General features: G+C 42.1%; 1 protein-coding gene across 3 annotated transcripts in view; it reads right to left on the reverse strand.

Moving 5' to 3' along the window:
• ofd1 (OFD1 centriole and centriolar satellite protein) overlaps positions 1 to 27,578 on the reverse strand; it is a 103,032-nt gene that overhangs the window by 33,879 nt on the left and 41,575 nt on the right. For all 3 annotated transcript variants that reach the window (XM_060833477.1, XM_060833476.1, XM_060833478.1), the window contains exons 13-16: positions 16,346 to 16,535; positions 14,492 to 14,622; positions 12,226 to 12,337; positions 9,691 to 10,311 (exon numbers count right to left, since the gene is read on the reverse strand). In XM_060833477.1, coding sequence (XP_060689460.1) covers positions 9,691 to 10,311; positions 12,226 to 12,337; positions 14,492 to 14,622; positions 16,346 to 16,535 — 1,054 coding nt within the window. The remainder of the gene's footprint in view (positions 1 to 9,690; positions 10,312 to 12,225; positions 12,338 to 14,491; positions 14,623 to 16,345; positions 16,536 to 27,578) is intronic.

Consider the following 27,578-nt stretch of genomic DNA (forward strand, 5'->3'; position numbering starts at 1 on the left):
TTGTTACTTCTTCAAAATACTCAATCAAGTTTGTGAGACATGATTTCCCACACACAAAGCCATATTGACAATCCTTAATCAGTCCTTGCATTTCCAAATATATGTACATCCCATCCCTCAGGATTTCCTTCAACAAATTCCCCGCCACTGATGTCAAATACACTAGTCTAAAGTTGTGATTTTTCCTTACCACCTTTCTTAAATACTGGCACCATATTAGCCAACCTTCAGTCTTCTGGCACCTCACCTGTGACTATCGATAATGAAATATCTCAACAAGGAGCCCAGCAATCACTTCCATTGCTTCCCAAAGAGGTCGCGGGTACACCTAATCAGATCTCGGGATTTATCCACTTTTATGCCTTTTAAAACGTCCAGCACCACCTCCTCTGTCATATGTACACATTTCAAGATATTGCTATTTATTTCTCCATGTTCTCTATCTTCCATATTCTTCTCCACAGTAAACACTGATGCAACAAATTGTTTAATATCTTCCCATCTCCTGCAGTTCCAGACATTCTCTCCCTTGGTACTCTTTTGTCCTTAATGTATTTGTAGAATCCCTTTGGATTCTCTTTAACCTTATTTGAATAATCAATGTCCCCTTTTTGCCATCCTTAAGTATACTCCTACTGCCTTTACAATCTTCTAGGGATTCACTCAATCCCTGCTGTCTATATCTGACAATATGTTTCCTTCTTATTCTTAACTAAAACCTTAATTTCTCTAGTCATCTGGGATTCCCAACACCTACAAGCCTTGACCTTCACCCTAACAGGAACATACTGTCTCTAGACTCTTATCTCATTTTTGTAGGCTTCTCTCTTTTCAGCTACCCCTTGACTTGCAAACATCTGCCCCCAATCAATATTTGAACATTCTTGCCCAATACTGTCAAAATTGCACTTTCTCCAAATTTAGAACTTTTAGATCCAGTCTATCCTTTTCTGTTATTATTTTAAAAACTTAATAGAATTTGATCACTTGAGAATGTTTACAGGCTATAACCAGATAGAGAAAGAGTTAAGTTTTGAGATTTGTGAAACCAGAGGTTCGGCTGAGCATGACTCAGATCAGATAAGAACTTGCAGTTAACAAAAGGGGTGCTGGAGGCAAGGGTAATGGTTTAACAAGGTGGAAAAACATTCATTATGTAGAGCCATTTAACCATATTGGAATCATTCAGTATGTAAGGTCAATTTAACAGGTGAAAAGTATTCATTATGTGAAGCCAGTTAAGATTAAGAACATTCATTGTGTAACTCCAGATGGCTTAATCTCTACTATTGACACTTGCTGATTGTAATTGTCACCTCAACAATGTGTATGTTGCCTTATCTGAATGATCCTCCCTGTAAAATGACTATATAATTCATTAAGAAACTGCTGTTCGGGGGATCCAAGATGGCGGCGACCCAGCAAGACTGAGTCCACAGTGCTCTACCCAAAACTTGGGAAAAGTGGGCTATCCACCCCCACCACACTCACTAAACCATTTATAATAGTTGTTAACCTTAAATAGTTACCTATTAGTACATTTAAATAGTCTAATACTAGCTGGAAAATGAGTAAAGGGAAGGGAACAGGCGGCTCTAAGAAAGCAGGGACCCCTCCCCCACCCTCTCCCTCTTCAGCTGCAACAAAGGTGTCTTCAGCTACTTCAGGAGATTTACCAATGAAGATGAGCTTTGAGGAGATGTTTGCCAGGTGGGAGGCGAAGATTGATGCTTTTATCGATGAGTCTCGGCAGAGCAGAGAAGCACTATCAGCCGTGCTGCAGAAGCAGGGCAGAGACATTCAGGAATTGGAGTGCCGAGTCAGAGAGGTGGAGTCGAAGGCCGCAGCCTCAGAGACTGGGATAAAATCAACAGCCGACCACATCCGTTTTCTCGAGAATCAAGTCCAGAACCTAGAAAACCACATTGATGACCTCGAAAATCGATGTCGTAGAAAAAATATTCGGTTGTTGGGCCTTCCCGAGCAGGAAGAGGGAGGCCAGCTGACAGCATTCTTAGAGCATTGGCTGCCACAACTTTTAAATCTGCAGGCTGGATCAGGCCAGGTAAGGGTAGAATGGGCCTACCGGGTCACAGTACGTGGGCCCGGCTCAACCCAGCGCCCACGCCCGGTCCTGTTCCAGCTGCAGAGCTATAGGGAGAGGCAGATGCTCCTGGAAGCCTCAAGAAATCTGGGAAAAGATCCCCAAGCTATGACCCACAAAGGATCCAGGATCATGCTGTTCCAGGACTTCTCCCCAGCTTTGGTCCGAAAGAGGAAGGCATTCGATGAGGCGAAGAAGCGTTTAAGGGACTTAAATATCCAGTACTCCTTACGATATCCAGCAACGCTACGCCTTAGCCACGAAGGATCCATATATAACTTCGGATCACCGGAGAAGGCTAAGGAATTCTTGGACTCTCTTAAATAAGCTGTAAGAGATTGTGGACGCTGGTCTGCCTTTCCCATTATTTTGGTTTACATCCCTTCATCTTTTCTTATCTTTCCCCCTATGTGTGTATGTATATATATATATATATATATATATATATGTTGGGGCGTTTGGTTAATGTTGATGGGGGGAGGTGGTTACCTTATTCTATTTTACTTCTGTTTTTAGGAGCGGGGTTGTTTTTCTTTCCCCTGTTATTTTGTGGTATTATATTTAAGTATTACGTGTTGAGATTGTAATCTTATAGTTATATATGGTATTAATATTCCCAAATATATTTAGATGTGGGTGTGGGTGGGGGTGGGGTGTTCACTGTTAACTCTAGCTTTATATTATATTTGAATTCTCCTCATTTTATTGAGGAACACCTGGGTCAAGGGTGGGGCACTGGTTGGAAGAGGGTAAGATGGACTGTGGGAGAGGAAGTGACGCTCCCTGGGAACAAGGGAGAAAATCTCCAATTCGGAATGTTTTATATTTTTTATACTTAGAAAGAGTTTTTTGTTATATTGTTTTGAGTGTATCAGAGAATCTTTACTTTTGTAAATCTTGTATGCTCCATGCTCGGGATGTTCTAGATAGGGTTTCCCCTCCCGAGGGGTCTCGGATCTGTCCAGATGATTATGGCTGAACAGTTGGTTAAGTGGTGCACCTGGAATGTCAGGGGGAGTAATTCGCCAGTTAAAAGGAAGAAAATATTATCAAATCTTAAGAAGGAGAGAGTTGATATAGCTCTCCTACAGGAGACACACCTGTCGGATAAAGAACACTTAAAATTACGACAGGGCGGATTTGATCAGGCCTTTTTTTCCTCTTTTAATTCAAAAAGCAGGGGAGTCGTTATCCTTGTCCGGAAGAACTTCCCTTTGAAAATTCTAAATCAGATAAAAGACGAGTCTGGACGATATATTTTGATTAAAGCCCTCATAAATGGAGAGGAATATGGGATCTTAAATGTATACTGCCCCCCGGCACACCCCTTTAAATTCATAACGGAAGCTTTTTCAAAACTGATGGCCTTTGGTGCCCGTCATACAATTATAGGGGGAGACTTTAATTGTATTATGGATCCGGAAATAGACAGGATTCCCAAGAGTGCCGCTGGAGTATCTCCCAGATCTAGACAACTGGCGGACCTGAATAAAGAATTAGGATTGGTAGATGTATGGAGATGTCTCCATCCACAGGGTAGAGATTTTTCTTTCTACTCTAATCCACATAAATGTCACACAAGAATTGATATGTTTTTTGCCCCATCGATTTTTCTAAACTCTATAGCAACCTGTAAAATAGGTACTATAGCAATCTCTGACCATGCCGCTGTATACATGGAAACTAAGGTAAAGAACAATGGGACATCTGCTCGGCATTGGCGTATGGACCCCTTCCTGATAAAAGATAGCAAATTTTTAAAGTACTTCTCCCAAGAACTTAAAACTTTTTTAGAAATTAATACTGGTACAGCTAGCAATCCGTCAATGATGTGGGAGACCATCAAAGCTTATGCACGAGGTTTGATCATCTCCTATTCAACGACCCAGAGGAAAATGAAGGGAGAGCAACAGCGTCTGCTCGAAGCTCGCCTAAAAGCAGCCGAAACAGCATACGCTGATAGACCTTCTATCACAAAATTGCAGAGGATTACAGCTTTTAGGACAGCTTTAAACACCGCGCTTACTCAAACGGCTAAAAGGGAAATATTATTTGCGAAACAAAGATTATATGAATATGGCGACAAACCGGGTAGATACTTAGCATTTCTTGCAAAGAAAAAGAAAGCCCCTCAAACTATTCCGACCATCAAGGAAAGTACAGGTACCCTGACTCATGATCATAAAAAGATCAATGCGACCTTTAAAGAATTTTATTCTGAACTATATAGATCGCAGGATTGCGAAGATAGGATTAGGAGGATGCAGTCATTTTTTAAAAATTTGACCTTCCCGGGCCTGACTCCGGAACAGGTGTCGGCCCTAAATACCCCTTTAACAGTCCAAGAAATACTTGAGGCAATTAGGCAACTTCAGAGCGGAAAAGCACCAGGCCCGGATGGTTTTCAAGCTGAATTCTATAAAGAATTTACAGGAATATTGGTTGACCCACTTATGGATATGTATAATTTTGCGCATAGTCAGGTCTGTCTCCCGCCCACGCTGAAAGAAGCAAATATTTCTCTTATCCTCAAAAAAGGAAAAGACCCAGAAGATTGTGCATCTTACAGACCAATATCCTTACTAAATGTAGACTTTAAAATTCTCTCAAAAATGTTAGCACTAAGACTAGAAAGGGTACTGCCATATATTATAAAGGAGGACCAGACGGGATTTAGTAAGGGCCGCAGATCATCCAATAATATCAGAAGGGTCTTGAATATGATCCAAGCCTGTCATCAGGGAAAGATACCAGGAGTAGTAATTTCATTGGATGCGGAAAAGGCATTTGATAGGGTTGAATGGTCATATTTATTTTACACATTGGAAAGGTTTGGCGTTGGACAGGTGTTTACCAAATGGGTTTCAACATTGTATAATGACCCCAAAGCAGCTGTTATTACTAATGGGTTAAGATCGGATGGCTTCAGTGTGGGTAGGGGCTGCCGTCAAGGATGTCCTCTCTCACCATTGTTGTTTACACTGATAATCGAACCATTAGCAGAAGCCATCCGGACTGATCCTAATATAATGGCCCCGAGGATTGGTACAGGTAAACACAAAATTACCCTCTATGCAGATGACATTCTCTTATTCCTCAGTAATCCTTTAATGTCAGTGCCTCGTCTAATTCAAGTTATTAATACATTTAGTGCATTCTCAGGCTATAAAATTAATTTTTCAAAATCGGAAGCCATGCCAATGGGTGGTCTGGCTATGATACCCCACTTAATGGACGGATCCCCTTTTCCCTTCCGTTGGTCCCTGGAGGGCTTCTTATATTTAGGTATTTTTATCACGCCAGTATTTGATCAGCTGTATAGGGCTAATTTTGTACAATTAATGGAAAGGATAAGGCAGGACCTCCAGCGATGGAGAGACCTTCCGATTTCCTGGCTAGGGAGAATAGCATTAATTAAAATGAATGTTCTGCCCCGTCTCTTATATCCTATGAGAATGCTCCCGCTGATGCTGCCAAGGCTAGCCCTACGTAAATTATATGGCTGGTTGGGCTCCTTTATTTGGAACCATAGATGGCCCCTTATTAAGCTGAAGAAGCTACAGCTTCCACAGGCAAGGGGAGGACTGGACTTCCCAGACTTTAGGAAATATCAGTTAAGCTCCCTACTAAGTTACATAGCTGATTGGGTTTCATCTGATCCACAATCAATTTGGCTGGATATCGAAGCCTCCCAAGTAAAATACCCACTTATTAACCTTTTATTTTCAGATAAGAGGAAAATCATTACAGACCACTGTAAAAATCCCATAATATTAAACACAATTAAGGCCTGGAATATAATGCGGCAAAATGAGGGTAACTCACATAAAACATCCCCCCATGCACCAATAGTAGGCGCATGGGGATTCCAACCGGGGATTACAGATGCCACCTTTAAACTCTGGAGATCCAGGGGCATCTCATGCTTAGGGGACCTATTTAAAGATGGGATCCTGATGTCCTTTGAGCAGCTGCGTCTGAAATTCGGAATACCTAATGGGGATCTCTTTCGATACTTCCAAGTTCGAGATTATATACAGAGGAAGACTACATTAATAGATAGTCTTTATAAATCAGACAGAGAACGTAATGTCTTACGACCACCGGGGGCATCCTCCGTTAGTACTATATACCATTTGCTACATGAAGGAGTCTCAGGAGACATGGATGACCTGCTTAAAACATGGGAGCAGGACTTGGGGCTAGAAATCTCTGAGGATATGTGGAATGACATTTGGGAAAATGCTAGAAGAATTGCTATCTGTAACAGAACTCAGGCTATCCAACTAAAGATACTTCATAGGGCCCATATAGCTCCGGCTCGACTGGCAAAATTTAAGGCAGGAGCATCTCCAATGTGTCCCAAATGCAAAATAGAGGTGGGTACTCTTGTACATTGTCTGTGGACTTGTCAGAAAATCCGCAGATACTGGACTAAAGTGGCAAATACCCTGACAGAAATTTTAGGAACGGAAATTAGGGTGGACCCTGTATCTCTCCTTTTGGGCTTTTCGAACCTCTCATCTCTGGATATGCATGGGAAGAGACTATTTTCTATTCTCTCTTTCTGTGCAAGGAAAAATATTTTGGTGAACTGGGTGGCTGAGGGCCCCCCTGGACTTTCAAATTGGCACAGATTAATTATGGAATATATCCCCCTTGACTTCCTCACAAATATGGTGCACCGAAAGACTGAATTATTTTATAAAATATGGCAGCCCTTTTTGAATTATATAAATGCAGATATTTCGGCTATCCTAACAAGGGCTTTTATTTAGTGAAGATTTCAGACCGGGCTGCTCCGGGGCCCCTTGGGAGAGGAATCCTGCGCGAATACGGGTTTTATTATATTTGATGTTTATACATTCCGAGCATGTAAGAGACTTAGGTATACACTCTGGTTAGTTATAAGTTAGATTAGTAGAAAGTTGAGTTTTTTTTTTCTTTCTTTTTTCGTTTCTTTTTTTTTCTTTTTTTGTTTTCTTTCTTTCTCTTTTCTTTGTTAAATTATGACTATTGTATATATGATTTAATTGTACATCAATGTTTGTATTTGAGAGTTTTGTTTATTTTTGTAAATTTGCAAAAATGTTAAATTTCAATAAAAATATCTACAAAAAAAAAGAAACTGCTGTTCAAGAGAGAAGACGGAAAACTCGTGTCCCTGTGTACATGGGCGATCGTTCTCTCTCCCTCCAGGACCCGGAATAAAGAAGAAGGTGGTAGAACTATACTGTATCTCTGATCATTTTGCTTTGACTGAGGGGGGAAATGGGATGACACACTGGCTCCAAAAGTGCTCCCCCACTGCCACCTCAGTCACCACGTTACAGTAAATACCCACTGATACTAGACAAACCCTCTCTTTAAGATCTGATCAGGTCCAATTCTGCTGACTGGATTCTGTTATGAAGTTGAAGGCATGTACTGAACCTTCGAAAGAGAGTGAAAGCTGTTTTGTAATGAGAGCATGCAGGCACCTATCATGTGGCTGACTAGCAGTCTCCAAATGTACTAGCAAATTGAAAATATGTAACATTTGGTTGTGAAACAAATACCTGAGTTTTGGTTGCTTTTTTGACAACCATTCAAATTATGTCCCAGGATGCTGAAACCCAATCGTAGAGTCATAGAGATGTACAGCATGGAAACAGACCCTTCCGTCCAACCCGTCCATGCCAACCAGATATCCCAACCTAACCTAGTCACACCTGCCAGCACCTGGCCCATATCCTCTCCAAACCCTTCCTATTCATATACCCATCCAAATGCCTCTTAAATGTTGCCCTCTAGTTCTGGACTCCCCGACCAGAAGGGAAAAGACTTTGCCTATTTAACCTATCCACGCCCCTCATAATTTTGTAAACTTCTATAGATCACCCCTCAGCCTCCGACACGTCAGGGAAAACAGCCCCAGCCTGTTCAGCCTCTCCCAATAGCTTAAATCCTCCAACCCTGGCAACATCCTTCTAAATCTTTTCTTGAACCCTTTCAATCGAGTTTGAATTTATTGATTTGAAGTAGGCAAAAACAATGAGATGACCTGATTTTAGGGGTATAAAGAAGCAGACATTTTGAAAGTTAGGAGAGAGACAGAGACCAACTATCATCGACAGAGTAACTGCAAGCAAAACACGTTCTATCAAAAGTAGCTTTTTCCTATGAAACATCTTTACAGCAAAAGACAACACAGGGAGCTCTACAGCCTGAGGTCAGACACTGGAGACGACAACCACTGTCTGGTTTTGAAATTAAGTTGATGTATTTTTTTTAAATAAGGACAGTTACTGGAACAGTATATTGTTATAGAGTTGGAGGCAGATAACAAGCAGTTAGGAGAAAGGAGGCTTAGAGTTGTAGATAGTTGTTGTTTAATGTTCACTTTTAGAGTTAAAGAATAGATTGATTTTTTTTTCTTTAAATAGTGGAATTTGGGAGTTCTCCAACACTCATACTCTTAACAGTTTATGAGGTGAGGTGAGCTTTTCTCGGTGTTTGGTTTAATTAGCAGAAGTGTTTACTGCCATGTCGTAACAATTCCGTATTATACCAGAAAGTATTGTAGTTATTTGGATATCAAACATGGAATGAGGCGATTAATTTGAGTGCTTTGCTATAGATGCAACCAGAAAGCAATATCATAATTTCACATGATTGCATGTTGCTCCATCTAGTGGTAACATTGCCACAAATGCTGCTATTTATAAATACACCAAGAAAATAGGATCAAAGAAAATCACTCTTGTAATCTACCAGAGTGAGAAGATGATTTGAAATAAATATTAGGTCAAAGTACTTTACTTAAAGACTGAAAAATATTTCAAACAATCTCTCAGCAGGGTATCAAAGATAAACATTTCTGGACATGTAAAATGAAATTACTTCATAGTATTGGAAGACTGAGGATACTGCAGGAGTGAACCTTGATAGGTTGATTTGGATTGTCACATCCGCAAATGTTTTATAATGATCTTATAAATGACTTCTGATAGACTTGAGTACAGGAATGATTTTATCGACACACATACAATATGGACTGCTAGATTTGGTGCCCTTTCAGTACTCAAAATCCACTCCAAATTGACAGAACAAAAAGGTTTCTCACTTCACTCATTTGTATGGGACCAAAGTGAAATCAGTTTAATTGTTGTCAATTTGGTTATTCTCTTCACTACACAAATGCCTTCTTTATCATCACTCCACGATCTATTAACTGCTTACCTAATTTGTGAACAAGAGGAAGGAAGAGGAGTTGAGATGTATGTTTTAGAAAGCTGGCCTGACATTTATCATTACACAAGTGCAATGTTAATAGGACAATAAATACAGCATTATTGGTGCAACAGATCTAAAAATAGTTAGCCATTAATGCATCCATGATAAATAGCATGGTGTATGAATATTCAATGAAGTTAGTTGATTAAGTTAATCCATTTGGAGCAATTTTTCCCACTTTCATTCTTTACATTATATTTATAACTCCGTCACAATTCTTTAGACTTATCCAAAAATTACCAGCGAGGCTTCTTGGTATATATTACCCACTCGTGATCACATTCTAATTTATAGATTATGACAAATCATACCTTCTGAAGTTGTGCTAGATTCATCATATTTAAGTTTATGCTTGACAGGTGTTGAAGAACAGTGTCTTGGAGATGTAAACTGAGATATGGTAGGAGTTTGGTGATCTTCAATTTTAGTTATGTGTTGGCGATTTTCTTCATGTATTTGTCCTCTTGTAGTAAACTGTAGCTGTTGAGAAGTAAAGGCATTTTCTGCAAATGTTACTCTGTGCTGATGACTGGATGGAATTCTATTGAGAATATTGTTAACTGACACTGGAGAAAAACCTTGAGCTTCTGAACTTTTTTGAATGGCGGTTCGAATAATTCTATTTTGGTAGTTTCTGTAGGCTTCCTCTAGGTTCTCAGACTCTTTCTCTAACTCCCTTATTCGAGCCTTGGCTCCGGCTACAAAATCCTGGTCTGAATCTGGTGAAGAACACGTTTTTTCAGTTAACTTGCTGTAATTTGCACATGTTGCAGACATTGGATAAAAGAGACGATCTTCAGGTGCTGCTCGACTGCCAAGTAAACCAACATCTGCATAAACATCATGTGGTGCAATTCTGTCTGCAGTGAGGTCAATGATTGACCGGTCAATCAGAGGGGGTTTTGGATTCCGGTAAACTTCATTCTCTAAAGCTGCAAGACCCAGCAAACCAAAGGGAGAAGCAAAAGGTACAATAAGAATGAACAGTGGTAAAAGAATAACCTTAAAGCTACTAAATTATAAGGACCTTTATAAACGGATGTGAACAAACAGGTAACAATACTTTAGCAAGTTTTCAGCTCCACTGTAATTTGCAATGTTATTCTTTACAACCCTTGGAAAAATGGATTTATATAGAAGTTACAGCACACAGATCGACTTTTTAAACTTAGTGAATGTATTGGTGTTTATCTCCTGCATCAGCAGTACCCAAAGTTGAGTTTAAAAAATTCTTATGAACTTGACCCCTCAAAATCCTTCTGTTCCTCCACATCATTAAGTTTTTCACCACAGCATAATTGTTACTTGCTTTCTTTTTAAACAATATAACAAAGTATGTCACTTATTTATTGGTAGTTAATTATAGATGTCATGGTTTCCCAAAGATCTATCATCTCATCAGTATTCCAATGTATTTTATTTGGGCCTAAGAATTAGTTACATTGCCTTTTGTTTTAGTATTACCTGCAAACATAGGCATCACTCCCCTAGCATTATGACCAAGTGATTGATGTGCAATGAACAGAAGCAGATGTAGACTGGATATTATACGGCTCTGCCCAATATTTTCAGGATGGAGTCATATAATATAAGGTTCAGTGCCCAACCCACTACCTTCCTACCCATTTCCAAGCTCATCCCTATCATAAAGGCAGGAAGAAAGGGTAGGTGAGCGTTAAATTGAAGGGTGCCCCTTGTCCATTGAGAGAAAGCCATACAACATTTGCCCAATTCCTGAATTCCCCCAATGAACCTGCACCTGGAGTCCATGGCCCTCCTTCATGGGTCTGTATGCAGTCCCAACAGAGCGCATGATGGATCTTTGGTGCTGCTGAAACCACTGCTCAATCACATTAGTTGGCAGCTCCATAGGCTTGTATATTCTCCAACTGTGGGATTTAAGTCCTATCAATATCCTGTGAGCCCACAAAACAGTGAGCCAGTTTCTAGCCTGCCCTGGTTGGCAAATTTCTTCTGAGGGAAGCTGTCCATCCATCAGTTTTAACACAGTTGTGTCACACTCTTGCAGGGGGTAAGGGTAAAGTAGCCAAAATCCTAGAGAGCCATAGGGCTGTACTCTCAGTAAAGACAGACAGCTAGCAGTGGTTTAACTTGAAGGTCAACACACCTCAGGGGAGGCTAAGAAGGCAGGATTTTCACAGTAACCTCAGCTGATCTGGGAACTGAACTGCACCGTTGGCATAACTCTGTATTGCAAACTAGCCATCTAACCAACTAAGCTAACTGACCCCTTCATACAGAAAGCAATTACATTATAAATGAAGTTAATCATCCCAAAAATTAAGCTTCTTTTAGAAAACTGCACTGAATTATAACCTTGTTTTCTTTACTTATCAAACAAACTTCTATCAACTGTTCACTTCAAGATAAATCATCACATTCCTACAGTGTGGAAACATGCCATTCAACCCACTGAGTCCACTATGACTATCTGAAGAGCATCCCACTCAGATTCACCCCCCTATCCTATTCCTGTAGCCCCACATTTCCCATGGCTAACTCACCTCACCTGCACATCCTTGGACACCATGGGCAATTTAACATGGCCAATCCACCTAACCTGCACACCTTTGGACTTTGGGAGGAAACTAGAGCACCCGGAAGAAACCCATACACAGGAGAAATGTTCAAAATTCACACAGACAGTCGCCCAAGAATGGAATTGAATTCCTGGCACTGTGAGGCAGCAGTGCGAAATGCTGAGCTACCATGCGAAAGTTCAAACAGCTATCAACAGTCTTACTAAAATGACAGTTTATAAAAGCTAATAGACAAGGTATAATTTGCCAAGTAAATGAACTGAATTGTTGTTACAAGCAGCATACCCAACTGTGTTTGTCGCAGCTGAAGTTTCAAATCATCAACCTGTCCATTCATTCTTCTAGTTTGATCCTCATACTCTATAAGTTGGCTTCTCAACTTTGCGCACTGCTCCATCTGCAGCAGGAAGGATCGGTTCAAAAACACTATTACAAAAATTTACTAGATGACAACTCAGTGAATACCTTTTCATTTTCTGTATTCCTCCTATTATCCATATTATACAATTAAAAATAGAGTTCTTATTTCAAATTTCTGAGCTTAATTGATCTATCCAAAAACAAGGAGAAAGTGAGGACTGTAGATGTGGGAGGTCAGAGACAAAAAGTGTGGTGCTGGAAAAGCACAGCTGGTCAGACAGTAGCCGAGGAGCAGGAGAGTTGACGTTTCAGGAATCTTCTTGATGAAGACTCAAGCTCGAAACATCAAATCTCCTGCTCTTTGGTTGCTGCCTGACCAGCTGTGTTTCCCAGCACCATCCTTTTCTAACCAAAAACAAAACCACATTAAATACTTTATTTTGTAGAAACCCAAACTTAAATGCAAAATCACTTATGAAAATGCAATATAGGTATCTGATGTCAGCCCTTTTAAATATGATGCAACTGGAATAATAAGTACACCAATACAATTTTGAGGATATCGCCTTTGAGTGATCGGGTCAAGTTAAAATTGGGTTTCAACTGCTTATTCAGAACAGTGCTACAACAAAGTTATGCCATGCTGTTACCATATCTCTCATTTATATATGCATTACGTAAGACAACAACAGAAAATATTTCAAGGGGAAGGGCAAGTGCAAGTCAATAATGTTGAACTAATCATCAAGAAATGATGGCTCAGATGGGCAAAGTGCAACTTTAGGATGGTGGATGTACAATGAACAAAGGAGACTACATATTACCAGCTGAAGGAAGGTCATATATTCAAAGGACATTCAAAGACATGCACGGACAAAGCAAACAGTATCTAAATCAGTTGCTGTTTGCTAATTTTTAGAAAGTTGCTGCTGAAAATCAAACTCAGAGCAATGGCCTAAACACAGAGGCATGCAACATGGAAACAGACCTTTCAGTCCAACCAGTCCCTGCCAACCATTGTCCCAAACTAAACTAGCCCCATCTGTCTAGATTTGACCCACATTCCTGCAAATCTTTCCTATTCATGTACTTATCTCAATGTCTTTTAAACTTTGTAACTGCCCACATTCACCACTTCCTCAGAAAATTCATGCCGCACGTGAACCACCCTCTGTGTAAAAGAATTGTCCCTCATATCTTTCCTAAATCTCTTTCCTCTCAACTTAAAAATGACCAATAGTGTTGAAACTCTACATTCTAGGGTACAACACTTACTACTAATCCTATCTATACTCCTCTAAACCTGTAAACCTGTATAAGGTCACCTCTCAACCTCCCACACTCCTGTGAAACAAATCCCAGCCTTCCTTTATTACTCAAACCGTCCATACCCGGCAATGACCAGTTGTGTGCAAATGCAAAACACCAAGCTTCCAGCTGGTCAGGAATAAAATGAAACCCTCAACCTCTGGTTTGAGGCTCAAAGTTCTAGCTGCTGCAGGTAACGATGCTCAGTGACAGCTTCCTTTGTGAAGTAACTGCACTGAAATGTTTGCATTGAACACATACAGTGATATAGTTTCCAGCACCGTGCCCTCTTCCCTCATATTGCCGCTGCTTACCCCTTATCAAGCAGGTCCAAAGGTATTTTACAAGACTACCTATGACAGCAAACTATTTATATGCAATCAAAAATAATGCAACATCAAAACAATGTTCTAATAAGCTAGAATTAAGTCCCAGAGCTAGCCAGAAAACCGAAATCTGTCTATAAATTAACCAATAGCCTGAAATGACAGACTATCAACTAACCTGGCACTAGTGCATGATCCCTTTAAAAAGCATTGATAAATAATGTTAACATGTTCCATGTATTTTATGGGGCAGCTCAATCCATTATGACAGGAAGTACACTTTCAACTTATGGGCATACATTTCCTATAATTGGCCACTTAGTGCCTGTAAAACAGGTATAGTACGAGCAAACGTCTGGGACAATGTATGGCACATTTGTCTCCCAAAGCCTTCACGCCACATTAAAGAACAGTTTCTACCCAGGAACTGCAGTCCTGTCATGTATAGCACCCCTGAAGCCATTATTCTCTGTACACACAAGATGCATTATTGATGGATGACTGTTAATATGAATCCTATAATAAGCAGCATGCTCATGTTTCAGGCTATTCTTTACCTCATTCTGTAGCTGTTGTTCCAGACTCTGTGTTTGGTTTTGATATTCATCTTGGTCAAGCTTTCTTGAATATTCTACTTTCTTCAATTCAGTTTGAAGAGCTAATTGAGCAGCAGAAGGTTGATTCAGCCCTGCAAATACAATGTTTAGAAAGTTTAATCTATGTCACGGTTTCAGTTAATACCTACATGTTTCAACATTTACATGGTTGGAATTTTGAAGTGTTTACGCATTTGCAGTTTTGCTGTACTAAACCACTGGAGAAAATAAAAATGATGACATAGTTTATGATGTTACATTAATACTGTTTTTGAATCATTCACAAGGAATATATGTATAAGAGCCAAATTTGAATTCACACACTATTTTTGGTTGAGAGGTATGAAAGGAAAATTTATTGTTTAACCCCTTTAATTATCCATTATCCTCAGGTTTTCACGAACGAGAAAATCCGTAAACAACGCTCCATTATAGTGCTTTGCATATTGTTAGATGAACATAACAAGAATTACATGGAATTCCAACATGGCAACAAGTTATTTGGCAATAACTCAGGTTGGTCTTAATCTTCCAAACTAGAAGTTATGTTAGTGGATGAGTAATCCAAAGGCTTGGTCTCACAGCCCAGATAATAGGAGTTCAAATCCGGCAGTTAGAAAATTTTAATTCAATTTAAGAAAAAAATCTTGAAATAAAAATTTGGTACCAGCATATGATCATAAAGGTGTCAGATTGTTTTAGAAAGCCCAACGGGTTCAATAATGCCCTTTAAGAATAAATATTTTCTATACGATTCCAGTCCCACATCAACTGGTTGAATATTAACTTCCCTCTGAAGTAGCCTAGAAAGCAATTTAGTAATCTAAATGTGATCCCAATACTGAATATTTGATAAAAATCTGTAACTCCATGGTTGAGTGGAATAAACCCAAATATTTCAGAATTTCCATGCATTTAATATGACCAAAACATTCTGTTGCAGGATTAGCTTTGGATTACCCATAGTGCACCAGTGAGTTTATGGCACAGTCATTTCCTTTGATATTTTGAATTTGAACAGGGCATATTTAGTTGAGATAAAACAGAGCACAAACTTGAGATATCTCTATCTTGAAATGAAAGGAATGTCATACTCCTGTCCGGTGTCTTCCTTGCTACTGCCCCTTGTCACTCAGGCCTAAAGGCAATTCGACCAGACTACCCATGACTGCAAACTGTTTATGTGTCATCAAAATAATACAACATGAGAACAATTTTCCAAGAAGCAAGTGCCTGGAGCTAGACAACAAACTAAAACATGGCCATAAGTCAACCAACAGCTTGAAATGCTGCCTGGCACCCTCTCCTCATTCCTGATGAAGGGCTCTGGCCTGGAAGGTCGAATTTCCTGTTCCTTGGATGCTGCCTGACCTGCTGTGCTTTAACCAGCAACACATTTTCAGCTCTGATCTCCAGCATCTGCAGACCTCACTTTTTACAGCTTGAAATGACAGATCAACTAACCTAGTTCCAATGTACAATCCCATTAAAAAGCATTGATACATAATGTTGATATGTTCCCTGGGTTTTGTGTGGCAGTTCAATCCAATATGACAGGAAGTGCGCATTTGTAACTTTTGGGCATGCACTTCCTGCAATTTGCCACTATGTGCCTACTTAGCACCTGTGAAACAGGTCGTGTAAGAGCAAACCTCTGTGCTAGTGTATGGCATATTTGTCTCCCAACCCCCCCACCCCACACAAAGAACATTTAATATCACGCGATTGTTCAAACGTTAACCATCTAAATGTAACTAATTACCTTGTAACGTGCATGTAAGAGCATTCTATTTCATAGAAACAAAATACACTAACTTTCAAGCAGTTTCTGATTTTCATGATGAACTTCATCAAGTTGTTTCCTCAGTATAGTAATCTCAGTCTGAAGCTGTACATTTTCTGTCTTTAACGTTGTATAGTCTGCTACATCCTTTAACTTTTCATTCAACAGCTCATTCTGCTTCATTAACAAACAAACTTGGGCTGTGGCTGCATTCATTTCCACCTGTGTAGCATGACAAAATCTGTTAAATAACTTATCTGTATCAAATTTCAGAAGAATTATGCTATACTGCAACTTTAGAGCTAGATTTTCCAATGATTCAATGGTATAGTTAGTAAACCTTGTCAATAGATCATCATAATATTTTACGTAGAAGGATATACAATGTTTAACTGAAGAGAAGAAGACACGTTGTTTTAAATCTTAATATGTTTCTTCGTACAAAGATGAACAACACCGAAAATAAAATTTTGCCAAGAATTTAGATGAGATGTAAAAACCTAAAACACCAAAATTGCAACTCTTCTCAAATTAGGGAAGGCAATGGTATCGTGGTAATGTCACTAGACTCGTAATCCAGAAACTCCAGGCTCATGTTCTGGGCATGTGTTTGAATGAAATTTGAAATCACGACAGTTTCAATGTACAACAATCTGGAATAAAAGCTAGCCAAAAGCAGTCACCAAATCAATATTGATTGTTATAAAATCTCTGATTCATTAATGTCCTTTAGAGAGGGAAATCTGCCATGTTTACCTGGGCTGTCTTTTATCTGTGACTGCAGACCCACAGCAATATGGTTGATTCCTAAGTGCCCTGGGCAATAAATACTAGCCTCACCAGCGGCACCAACATCCCGCAAGTAAATTTTAAAGAAAAAAAACTAGTAAACCTATCAGCAGCAACTGAGAGACAAAAAAAAATCTGTGATTGAAGATATAATAAGTGACTAACGGTGAGAGGCCAGGACTGGAAATGGCCAGAGTATCCGAAGTTGTCAGAACAGGCTAGTTGGAGAGGGAGCTACAAATTTGGGAATAGAAAGGGAGGCGACATGAACGAGAAAACAGTTTTAATCTTGTCAAAAAAGAAATACTCAGCTAACTATGAGCCAGGAAAACCTGAAATCACTGGTGAAATGAATTATTAGCAAATTAACATGGTATCTCTAGCTTAAAGCCATATGTTCAGGATCTATTTATATGGAAAGAAAACGAAAATATGCAATTGAAATGAACGCTGCAGTCATCAAGTAATGCTGAAAAATGATGGATTTTGTCAAAGTTTTTCATCTTGTACCCAACAGAACAATTCACAAGAAATGTTAATGCAAACAGAAAGCGATATTATACTGTAAGAGATGAGAATGCTGTTTTGTTGGCATGTAGACAATAGAAAAATCAAAACGTAGCCCTGAAAATCAAAAGCAGTCCTCAAGAGAATATCAAGAAGAGAGCTCAGAAAACGGAAAGATTTTCCATATTAACTATGTGCCAAAATTGGGAGGTATGTAGCACAAACAACACAAATGCCATACTGATGAAATCAAAGCTTTCAGGCAACATTTGAGAGAGCTCAATCATCACTAAGTATATTCTCTAACACCGCCAGAGATAGCATGGTGGTATACAGTGAGGAGGGACAGGCCACAAGAGTTCTCAGCATGACAACATCTGGTTTAGCACCAAATACAGCAAGGTAATGGTCCCAAAATAATCCAGCCCATATTTCAGAAGATCTCTGCTCCAGGCCTAACCATAGTTCTAACAAAGCTGTTCCACTGTGTTTAGTGGCATTCATCTGATAAAATCCAAAATTATCCAAGTTTCTACTGTCTAAAAAAGGACAAAATCAAACCAACCAATTATTGCTCCATTAATCCCTTTCCATAATTAGATTAGATGAGATTCCCTACAGTATGGAAACAGGCCCTTCAGCCCAACAAGTCCACACCAACCCTCTGAGGAGTAGCCCACCTAGACCCATTTTCCCTCTGACTAATGGGTAATTTATCATGGCCAATTCACCTGACCTGCACATCTTCGGACTGTGGGAGGAAACCGGAGCACACAGAGGAAACCCACGCACACACGGGGAGAATGTGCAAACTCCACACAGTCACCAGAGGGTGGAATTGAACCCAGGTCCCTGGTGCTGAGGCAACAGTGATAACCACTGAGCCATCTTGCCGCCCCAATAATAATAATAATAATAATAGGAAGAGCCATTAATAGCGTGATTAAGCAGTATTTATTCACCAAGGAACAATTTAGTTACAGTTCTGCAGGGACCAAATGGATTGATATTTCATTGCAGCCTTGATAGAGGTATGACAAGAGTTGACATTAAGGCAACATTTGATTTAGAGTGGCATTAAGATGCCCTCATAAAATTGAGTCAATGGGAATGCCAGTATACTTTCACATGGCTGGAGTCATAATGTAGCATAAACAAAGACAGTCATGCTTTTTGGAAGTCAATCATCTCTGCTGCAGGACACTGCTATAGGAGTTCGTCGAAGCAGTGTCCTGTTCCCAACTACCTTCAGCTGTATCAAAAGTCTTCTCAACTTCGTTGTTTTTTTAAAGTGTGGTGTTTACCGTTAATGCAATGTTCAGTTCTACTTGCAGCTTCTCAGACAATGGAGCAGTCTGTGTACACAACCAGCATCACCTGGATAACATTCAGGCATGAACCGATAAATGACACTATTCAAGTCATACAAATGCCAACAACGAACATCTCCAAAAAAAAGTTTGACCGCCTACCCTTTACATTATAATATTTGCAGAATCCCTGGTTATCAACATAGTCCAGAAACCTAAATAGTCCAGCACAAATAGATCAGAGACTTTCTTCTCTACATATCCACTTGTTAAGGATCAATTCAGCTCCAACAACATAAATAGGCTCTACACCAGCCACAATAAAGTTTAATCAGCACACCGTCATCAAGTTAAATGTTCATTCCCTCCACCTCCACGACTACAGTGTGTTCATTTAGGAGATTAACTGTGGGAACTTAAGTCTTTTTCAATTGTAACTTCAGACTACAGACCTTCACTGTACAGAGAGAAAAGGGCAGGAGGCATTTGGGGACATCACTACCTGAAAGCACCCCTCCTAATCACTCACCATCCTTACATGGAAACACATCACTGTCCCTTTCTCATTGCTGGATCAAAATCCGAGAATTCTCTCCCCCTGGAATATCACTGTGGAGATGTCTTCTCCATGCACTTTGCACTGGGTTAAGGAGCTGGCTCGCCACCACCTTCTCAAGAAGGATAAATAACTACCTAACATTATCAGTGATGACCACATCCGTTGAATAAATACAAAATAAAAATCTGCTGTTCTTAATAGTTTCAAGCTCATCTTAGACTGTCCTAGGAGGGACATCATTTCACGTAAACAAAAAGTAAAATATTGTAGATGCTGAAAATCGGAAGCAAACAGAATGCTGGAGAAACTCAGCATGTCAGGCATCACCTGGACAGAGAACAACAGTGTTAAAAAGTCATGTCAAACTTAAAAATAAAACTCATTTCTCTCTCCACAGATGTCAGACTTGCAGAGTTTCTCCAGTATTCTCACTCACTTCCCTCCAAGGCCCCAAGGGATCCTTCCATATCCGCCACAAGTTCACCTGTACCTCCACACACATCATCTATTGCATCCGCTGCACCCGATGTGGCCTCCTCTATATTGGTGAGACAGGCCGCTTACTTGCGGAACGCTTCAGAGAACACCTCTGGGCCGCCCGAACCAACCAACCCAATCACCCCGTGGCTCAACACTTTAACTCCCCCTCCCACTCCACCGAGGACATGCAGGTCCTTGGACTCCTCCACCGGCAGAACACAACTACACGACGGCTGGAGGAGGAGCGCCTCATCTTCCGCCTGGGAACCCTCCAACCACAAGGTATGAATTCAGATTTCTCCAGCTTCCTCATTTCCCCTCCCCCCACCTTGTCTCAGTCGGTTCCCTCAACTCAGCACCGCCCTCCTAACCTGCAATCCTCTTCCTGACCTCTCCGCCCCCACCCCACTCCGGCCTATCACCCTCACCTTGACCTCCTTCCACCTATCCCACCTCCATCGCCCCTCCCCCAGTCCCTCCTCCCTACCTTTTATCTCAGCCGGCTTGGCTCTCTCTCTCTTATTCCTGATGAAGGGCTTATGCTCGAAACGTCGAATTCTCTATTCCTGAGATGCTGCCTAACCTGCTGTGCTTTGACCAGCAACACATTTGCAGCTGTGATCTCCAGCATCTGCAGACCTCATTTTTTACTCCATGGTTTACCTGGGACATCATTTCAATTGTGAGGAAAAACTAAGAGAGCATTTTCCATTTAAAGTTGCTTTTATTTTACATTGGACTCAAGTCTAAGCTATGACAATTAGACCATGAGGCATAGATGCAGAGAAAGGCCAATCAGCTCATCAAGTCTCCGAAGCTACTCATAGAGTCTATTTACCTTATCCGTGCCCCTCATAATTTTGTAAACCTTTATAAGATAACCCCTCTGCTTCCGATGCTCCAAGGAAAACAGCCCCAGCCTATTCAACCTCTCCCTATAGCTTAAATCCTCCAACCCTTGCAATATCCTTGTAAATCTTGTCTGAACCCTTTCATGTTCCACAACATCTTTCTGATAAAAAAAGGAGATCAGAAATGCATGCAATATTCCAAGTGGTCTAACCAATGTCCTGTATATCTGCAACATGACCTCCCAACTCCTGTACTCAATACTCTGACCAATAAAGGAAAGAACACCAAACACCTCCTTCACTACCATTTTTATGTGCGACTCCACTTTACAAGGAGCTATGAACGTGCACTCCAAGGTCTTTTTGTTCACCAACACTCCATAGGACCTTGCCATTAAGTGTATACGTTCTGCTAAGATTTGCTTTCCCAAAATGCAGCACCTTGCATTTATCTGAATTAAACTCCACCTGCCACTTCTCAGCCCATTGGCCCATCTGATCGAGATCCTGTTGTAATCCGAGGTAACCTTCTTCGCTATTGACGACACCTCAAATTTTGGTGTCATCTGCAAACTTACTAACTATACTTCTTATGCTCACATCCAAATTATTTATATAAATTATGAAAAGTAGTGGACCCAGCACCGAGCCTTATGGCACTCCACTGGTCATAGGCCTCCAGTCTGAAAAGCAACCCTCCACCACCACCCTCTGTCTTCTACCTTTGAGCCAGTTCTGTATCCAAATGGCTAGTTCTCCCCATATTCCATGAGATCAAACCTTGTTAACCAATCTCCCATGGGGAAAAAAAAACACAATCAAGTTTGTCAGACATGATTTCCCCCACACAAAGCCATGTTGACTATCCCTAATCTGTCCTATCCTTTCCAAATATATGTATATCCTGTCCCTTAGGATTCCCTCCAACAACTTGCCCACCACTGACGTCAGGTTCACTGGTCTATAGTTCCCTGGCTTGTCCTTACTACCTTTCTTAAACAGTGGCACCACATTAGCTAACCTCCAATCTTCCGGCAACTCACCTGTGACTATTGATGATACAAATATCTCAGTAACAAGCCCAACAATCACTTCCTTAGCTTCCCACAGAGTTCTCGGGTACACCTGATCAGGTCCTGGGGATTTATCCACTTGTGTGTTTCAAGACATCCAGCACTTCCTCCTCTGTAATGTGGGCATTTTTCAAGATGTCACCATCTACTTCCCTACATTCTATATCTTCCATGTCCTTTTCCACAGTAAACACTAATGCAAAATACTCATTTACCCTCTCCCCCATCTCCTGCGGCTCCAGACAAAGGCCGCCTTGCTGATCTTCGAGGGGCCCTGTTCTCTCCCAAGTTACCCTTTTGTCCATAATGTACTTGCAAAAACCCTTTGGATTCTCCTTAACTCTATTTGCCAAAGCTATCGCACGTCCCTTTTTGCCCTCCTGATTTCCCTCTTAAGTATACTCCTACTGCCTTTATACTCTTCTGAGGATTCACTTGATCTATCCTGTCTGTACCTTACATATGCTTCCTTCTTTTTCTTAACCAAAACCTCAATTTCTTTAGTCATCTAGCATTTCCTATATCTACCAGCTTTTCCTTTCACCCTAAGAAGAATATACTTTCTCTGGACTCCCGTTATCTCATTTCTGAAGGCTTCCCATTTTCTAGCTGTCCCTTTACCTGCGAACATCTGCACCCAATCACCTTTTGAAAGTTCTTGCCTAATACCGTCAAAATTGGCCTTTCTCCAATTTAGAACTTCAACTTTTAGATTTGGTCTATCCTTTTCCATATCCAATTTAAAACTAATAGAATTATGGTCGCTGTTGCCAAAGTACTCCCCCACTGACACCTCAGTCACCTGCCCTGCCTTATTTCACAAGAGTAGATCAAGTTTTGCACCTTCTCAAGTAGGTACATCCACATACTGAATCAGAAAATTTTCTTGTACACACTTAAATTCTTCTCCATCTAAACCCTTAACACTGTGGCAGTCCCAATCTATGTTTGGAAAGTTAAAATCCCCTGCCATAACCACTCTATTATTCTTAGAGATAAGTGAGATCTCCTTACAAATTTGTTTCTCAATTTCCCTCTGACTATTTGGGGGTCTATAATACAATCCCAATAAGGTGATCATCCCTTTCTTATTTCTCAGTTCCACCCAAATAACTTCCCTGGATGTATTTCCAAAAATGTCCTCCTTTATTACAGCTGTAATGCTATCTCTTATTAAAAACGCCACTCCCCTCTCTCTTGCCTCCCTTTCTATCCTTCCTGTAGTATCTGTGTCCTGGAACATTAAGCTGCCAATCCTGTCCATCCCTGAGCTATGCTGCTGTAATTGCTACGATGTCCCAGTCCCAAGTTCCTAACCATGCCCTGAGTTAATCTGCCTCTTGAAATAAATGCAGTTTAATTTATCAGTCCTACCTTGTTCTCTGCTTTGTCCCTGCCTGCCCTGACTATTTGACTCGCTTTTGCTCTCAAGTGTACCAGTCAGATTGATCTCTTTCCTCACTATCTCCCTGGGTCCCAGCCCCCCACCTTACTAGTTTAAATCCTCCTGAGCAGCTCTTGCAAATCTCCCTGCCAATATATTAGTCCCCTTCCAATTCAGGTGCAATCCGTCCTTCTTGTACAGGTCACTTCTACCCCAAAACAGCTTCCAATGATCCAAAAATATGAAGCCTTCTCCCATATACCAGCTCCTTAGCCACGCATTCATCTGCTATATCCTCTTATTTCTGCCCTCACTAGCTCGTAGCTAGTAAGTAACTAGTAAGGAGTAATCGAGATATTACTACTCTAGAGGACCTCTTTTTTAAATTCCTGCCTGACTCTCTGTAATCACCCTTCAGAATCTCAACCATTTCCCTAACTATGTCGTTGGTTCCAATATGTACAATGTCCTACTGCTGGTCCCTCTCAGAGACATCCTTGATCGTGGCACCAGGGAAGCAACACACCATTCTGATTTATCGCTGCTGGCCATAGAAATGTCGTTCTGTACCTCAGACTGGACAGTTCCCTAAGACAATCGATCACTTGGAATCTGACGTATCTCTCATTACATTAAAGCCAGTCTCAATATCAGAAACTTGATTGTTTGTGCTACGTTCCCCTGAGAATCCATCACCCCCTACATTTTCCAGAACAGTATACTTGTTTGAAATGGGGATAGCCACAGAAGACTCCTGCACTACCTGCCTACCTCTCTTACCTTTCATGGAGTTAACCCGTCTACGTGACTGTATCTGTGACTTTTCTCCCTTCCTATTATTGCCAACCATCACACCCCCTTGCTCTTGTAAATTCCTCATTGCTTCTAACTGCCTCTCCAACCAATCCATTCAAACTGACAGGATTCACAACCAACAGCATTTATTGCAGATATAATCCTCAGTAACCCGTAAATGCCCACATCTGACAAGCAGAGCATATCACTCTACTTTGGGCCAGTTTTGCTTCTTCCAATCTACAGACCCAGAAAATAACACCATCTTAATCCTCTACAAAACACTGCTCCAGGTTAAAATATAAGCCATAAGTATTAATTTAAGTTTAATCAAGAGACATAGCTGAATAAAACATATAATTAAGAAAGAACCCACTCTACTCATTACTGCAGATTTATTTTAAGCCCGCGCGTAAAACATCCACTTATCTGTTTCTGTGCTGTGACCTCTCCAAACAGGTTCCTTCCAGATTAGTTGTGAATTTCACTGTTTTTTAATTTTGCCCAGATGCACTCTGATGTCCAGCGATACGTGAATTCAACAGGAAAGGCAATAACTGCTAACTCTGTTAGTTAGCAATATGTTTTCTTTCTCTCTCCTGCACTGACTTCACCATGTGCTTCCTTTGTCTGTTCTCCCTTTTAAAAGTGCTGTTGTATTGACTTTTTTTTTCCAAAGTTCCAAAACCATGCAACAGCATATCAACAGTATTTGCTGCTCCTGGAATTCGAGGAAATCACCTCCTACACCTAAATACCTCAAAAAAGGAGCAGCTATTACAGCCAGAAGTTTTTCCGATCCTCCATCTTCCACTCCCAGAATCCTCCTCAAATGAGATAATAGCTGATCTGCTAATCCTCATTCCATTTTCCTGCCTTATTCCCAACACCCTTGATCCTATAATCATTAAAAATCTGTTTCAGTCTTGAACGTACTTAACAATGCAGCTTTGATAGCCCTTTTCAACAAAGAATTCCACGGATATACTATTCATTTAAAGAAGTTTCTCATCATGTCTTAAACATATGACCGCTCATTTTGAGATTACGCCCATTGGTCCTAGACTTTTCCACGAAGGCAAACAATCCTTCCACATATGTCCTGTTAAGTACCTAAAAAATATTGCATGTTTCAATAAGACCACCTCTCATTCTTCTATAACGAGTACAGGCCAAACCTACACAAAAGACAATTCGTTCATATCTGGTATCACCTCACCCCACCCCACCTCACCCCCTACCGACCTCGGAGCCCCCGCGATCGCCGCCCCAACAACTGCCCCGGTGACCACCGCACACACAACCGCTTCCATGATCGCCGACGGACCCGCGACCCACGCGGCCACCGGGAATGACCACCATTCCTCTGTCGCCGCAACCATTTCCGCCCCTCCGGTTGCCGTCGGCGCAGCCACTTCCGCCCCCACTGACATCACCAACCTGCAGGAGCACAAATCCTCAGGTTTCCCCGCCCCCACGCCGTCTTTCGTCACTACGCGTAACCCCGCCCCCACACAAACATTCGTCACCACGCATAACCCCGCCGTCTTTCGTCACTTCACGTAACCCCGCCCCCACGCAAACCCTCGTCACCACGCATAACCCCGCCCCCACGCTTATTTCTGTCACAATGCATGACCCCGCCCCCACGCTTGACTCCGCCCCCACATCGAGCAATGTCACCACGTCTAACTCCGCCCCTACTTCGATCTCTGTCCCCGCCCCTAACCCTGCCCCCAGCCCCAGCTCCAGTCCCACACCAGGTCCTAGCTCCCAACCATGCCGGATTTTCACCATCCCTCCAGATCTCCCCCTCTGAGGATGAAAGATCAGTCCTCAGCAGGGGCCTCACCTTCATTCCCCTACACCCTCGGATTAATGAGTTCAACACGCGCCGAGATATTGAACAATTCTTCCGCCGCCTTCGCCTCCGTGCCTACTTTCACAACCAAGACTCCCGCCCACCCTCTGACGACCCCTTCTCCCGCCTCCAACACACCCCATCCACCTGGACACCCCGTGCTGGCCTCCTACCCGCCCTCGACCTCTTTATAGCCAACTGCCGCCGTGACATCAACCGACTCAACCTGTCCACCCCTCTCACCCACTCCAACCTCTCACCCTCAGAACGTGCAGCCCTCCACTCCCAACCTCACCATCAAACCCGCAGACAAGGGAAGCGCGGTGGTAGTTTGGCGCACTGACCTTTATACGGCTGAAGCCAAACGCCAGCTCGCGGACGCCTCCTCTTATCGCCCCCTTGACCACGACCCCACCTCCCACCACCAAACCATCATCTCCCAGACCATCCAGGACCTCATCACCTCAGGGGATCTCCCATCCTCCGCCTCCAACCTCATAGTCCCACAACCCCGCACCGCCCGTTTCGACCTCCTGCCCAAAATCCACAAACCTGCCTGCCCCGGCCGACCCATTGTCTCAGCCTGCTCCTGCCCCACCGAACTCATCTCCCAATACCTCGACACGGTCCTGTCCCCTTTAGTCCAAGAACTCCCCACCTACGTTCGGGACACCACCCACGCCCTCCACCTCCTCCAGGATTTTCGCTTCCCCGGTCCCCAACGCCTTATTTTCACTATGGACATCCAGTCCCTGTACACCTCCATCCCCCATCACGAAGGACACAAAGCCCTCCGCTTCTTCCTTTCCCGCCGCACCAACCAGTACCCTTCCACTGACACCCTCCTTCGACTGACTGAACTGGTCCTCACCCTGAATAACTTCACTTTTCAATCCTCCCACTTCCTCCAAACTAAAGGAGTTGCCATGGGCACCCGCATGGGCCCCAGCTATGCCTGCCTCTTCGTAGGATATGTGGAACAGTCCATCTTCCGCAACTACACTGGCACCACCCCCCACCTTTTCCTCCGCTACATCGATGACTGTATCGGCGCTGCCTCGTGCTCCCACGAGGAGGTTGAACAGTTCATCAACTTTACTAACACCTTCCATCCCGACCTGAAATTCACCTGGACTGTCTCAGACTCCTCCCTCCCCTTCCTAGACCTTTCCATCTCTATCTCGGGCGACCGACTCAACACAGACATCTATTATAAACCGACTGACTCCCACAGCTACCTGGACTACACCTCCTCCCACCCTGCCCCCTGCAAAAACGCCATCCCATATTCCCAATTCCTTCGTCTCCGCCGCATCTGCTCCCAGGATGACCAGTTCCAACACCGCACAGCCCAGATGGCCTCCTTCTTCAAGGACCGCAGATTCCCCCCAGACGTGATCGACGATGCCCTCCACCGCATCTCCTCCACTTCCCGCTCCTCCGCCCTTGAGCCCCGCTCCTCCAACCGCCACCAAGACAGAACCCCACTGGTTCTCACCTACCACCCCACCAACCTCCGCATACAACGTATCATCCGCCGCCATTTCCGCCACCTCCAAACGGACCCCACCACCAAGGATATATTTCCCTCCCCTCCCCTATCAGCGTTCCGCAAGGACCACTCCCTTCGTGACACCCTCGTCAGATCCACACCCC

Source organism: Hemiscyllium ocellatum, chromosome 12 (assembly GCF_020745735.1).
Source record: "Hemiscyllium ocellatum isolate sHemOce1 chromosome 12, sHemOce1.pat.X.cur, whole genome shotgun sequence".
Taxonomy (NCBI): Eukaryota; Metazoa; Chordata; class Chondrichthyes; order Orectolobiformes; family Hemiscylliidae; genus Hemiscyllium; species Hemiscyllium ocellatum.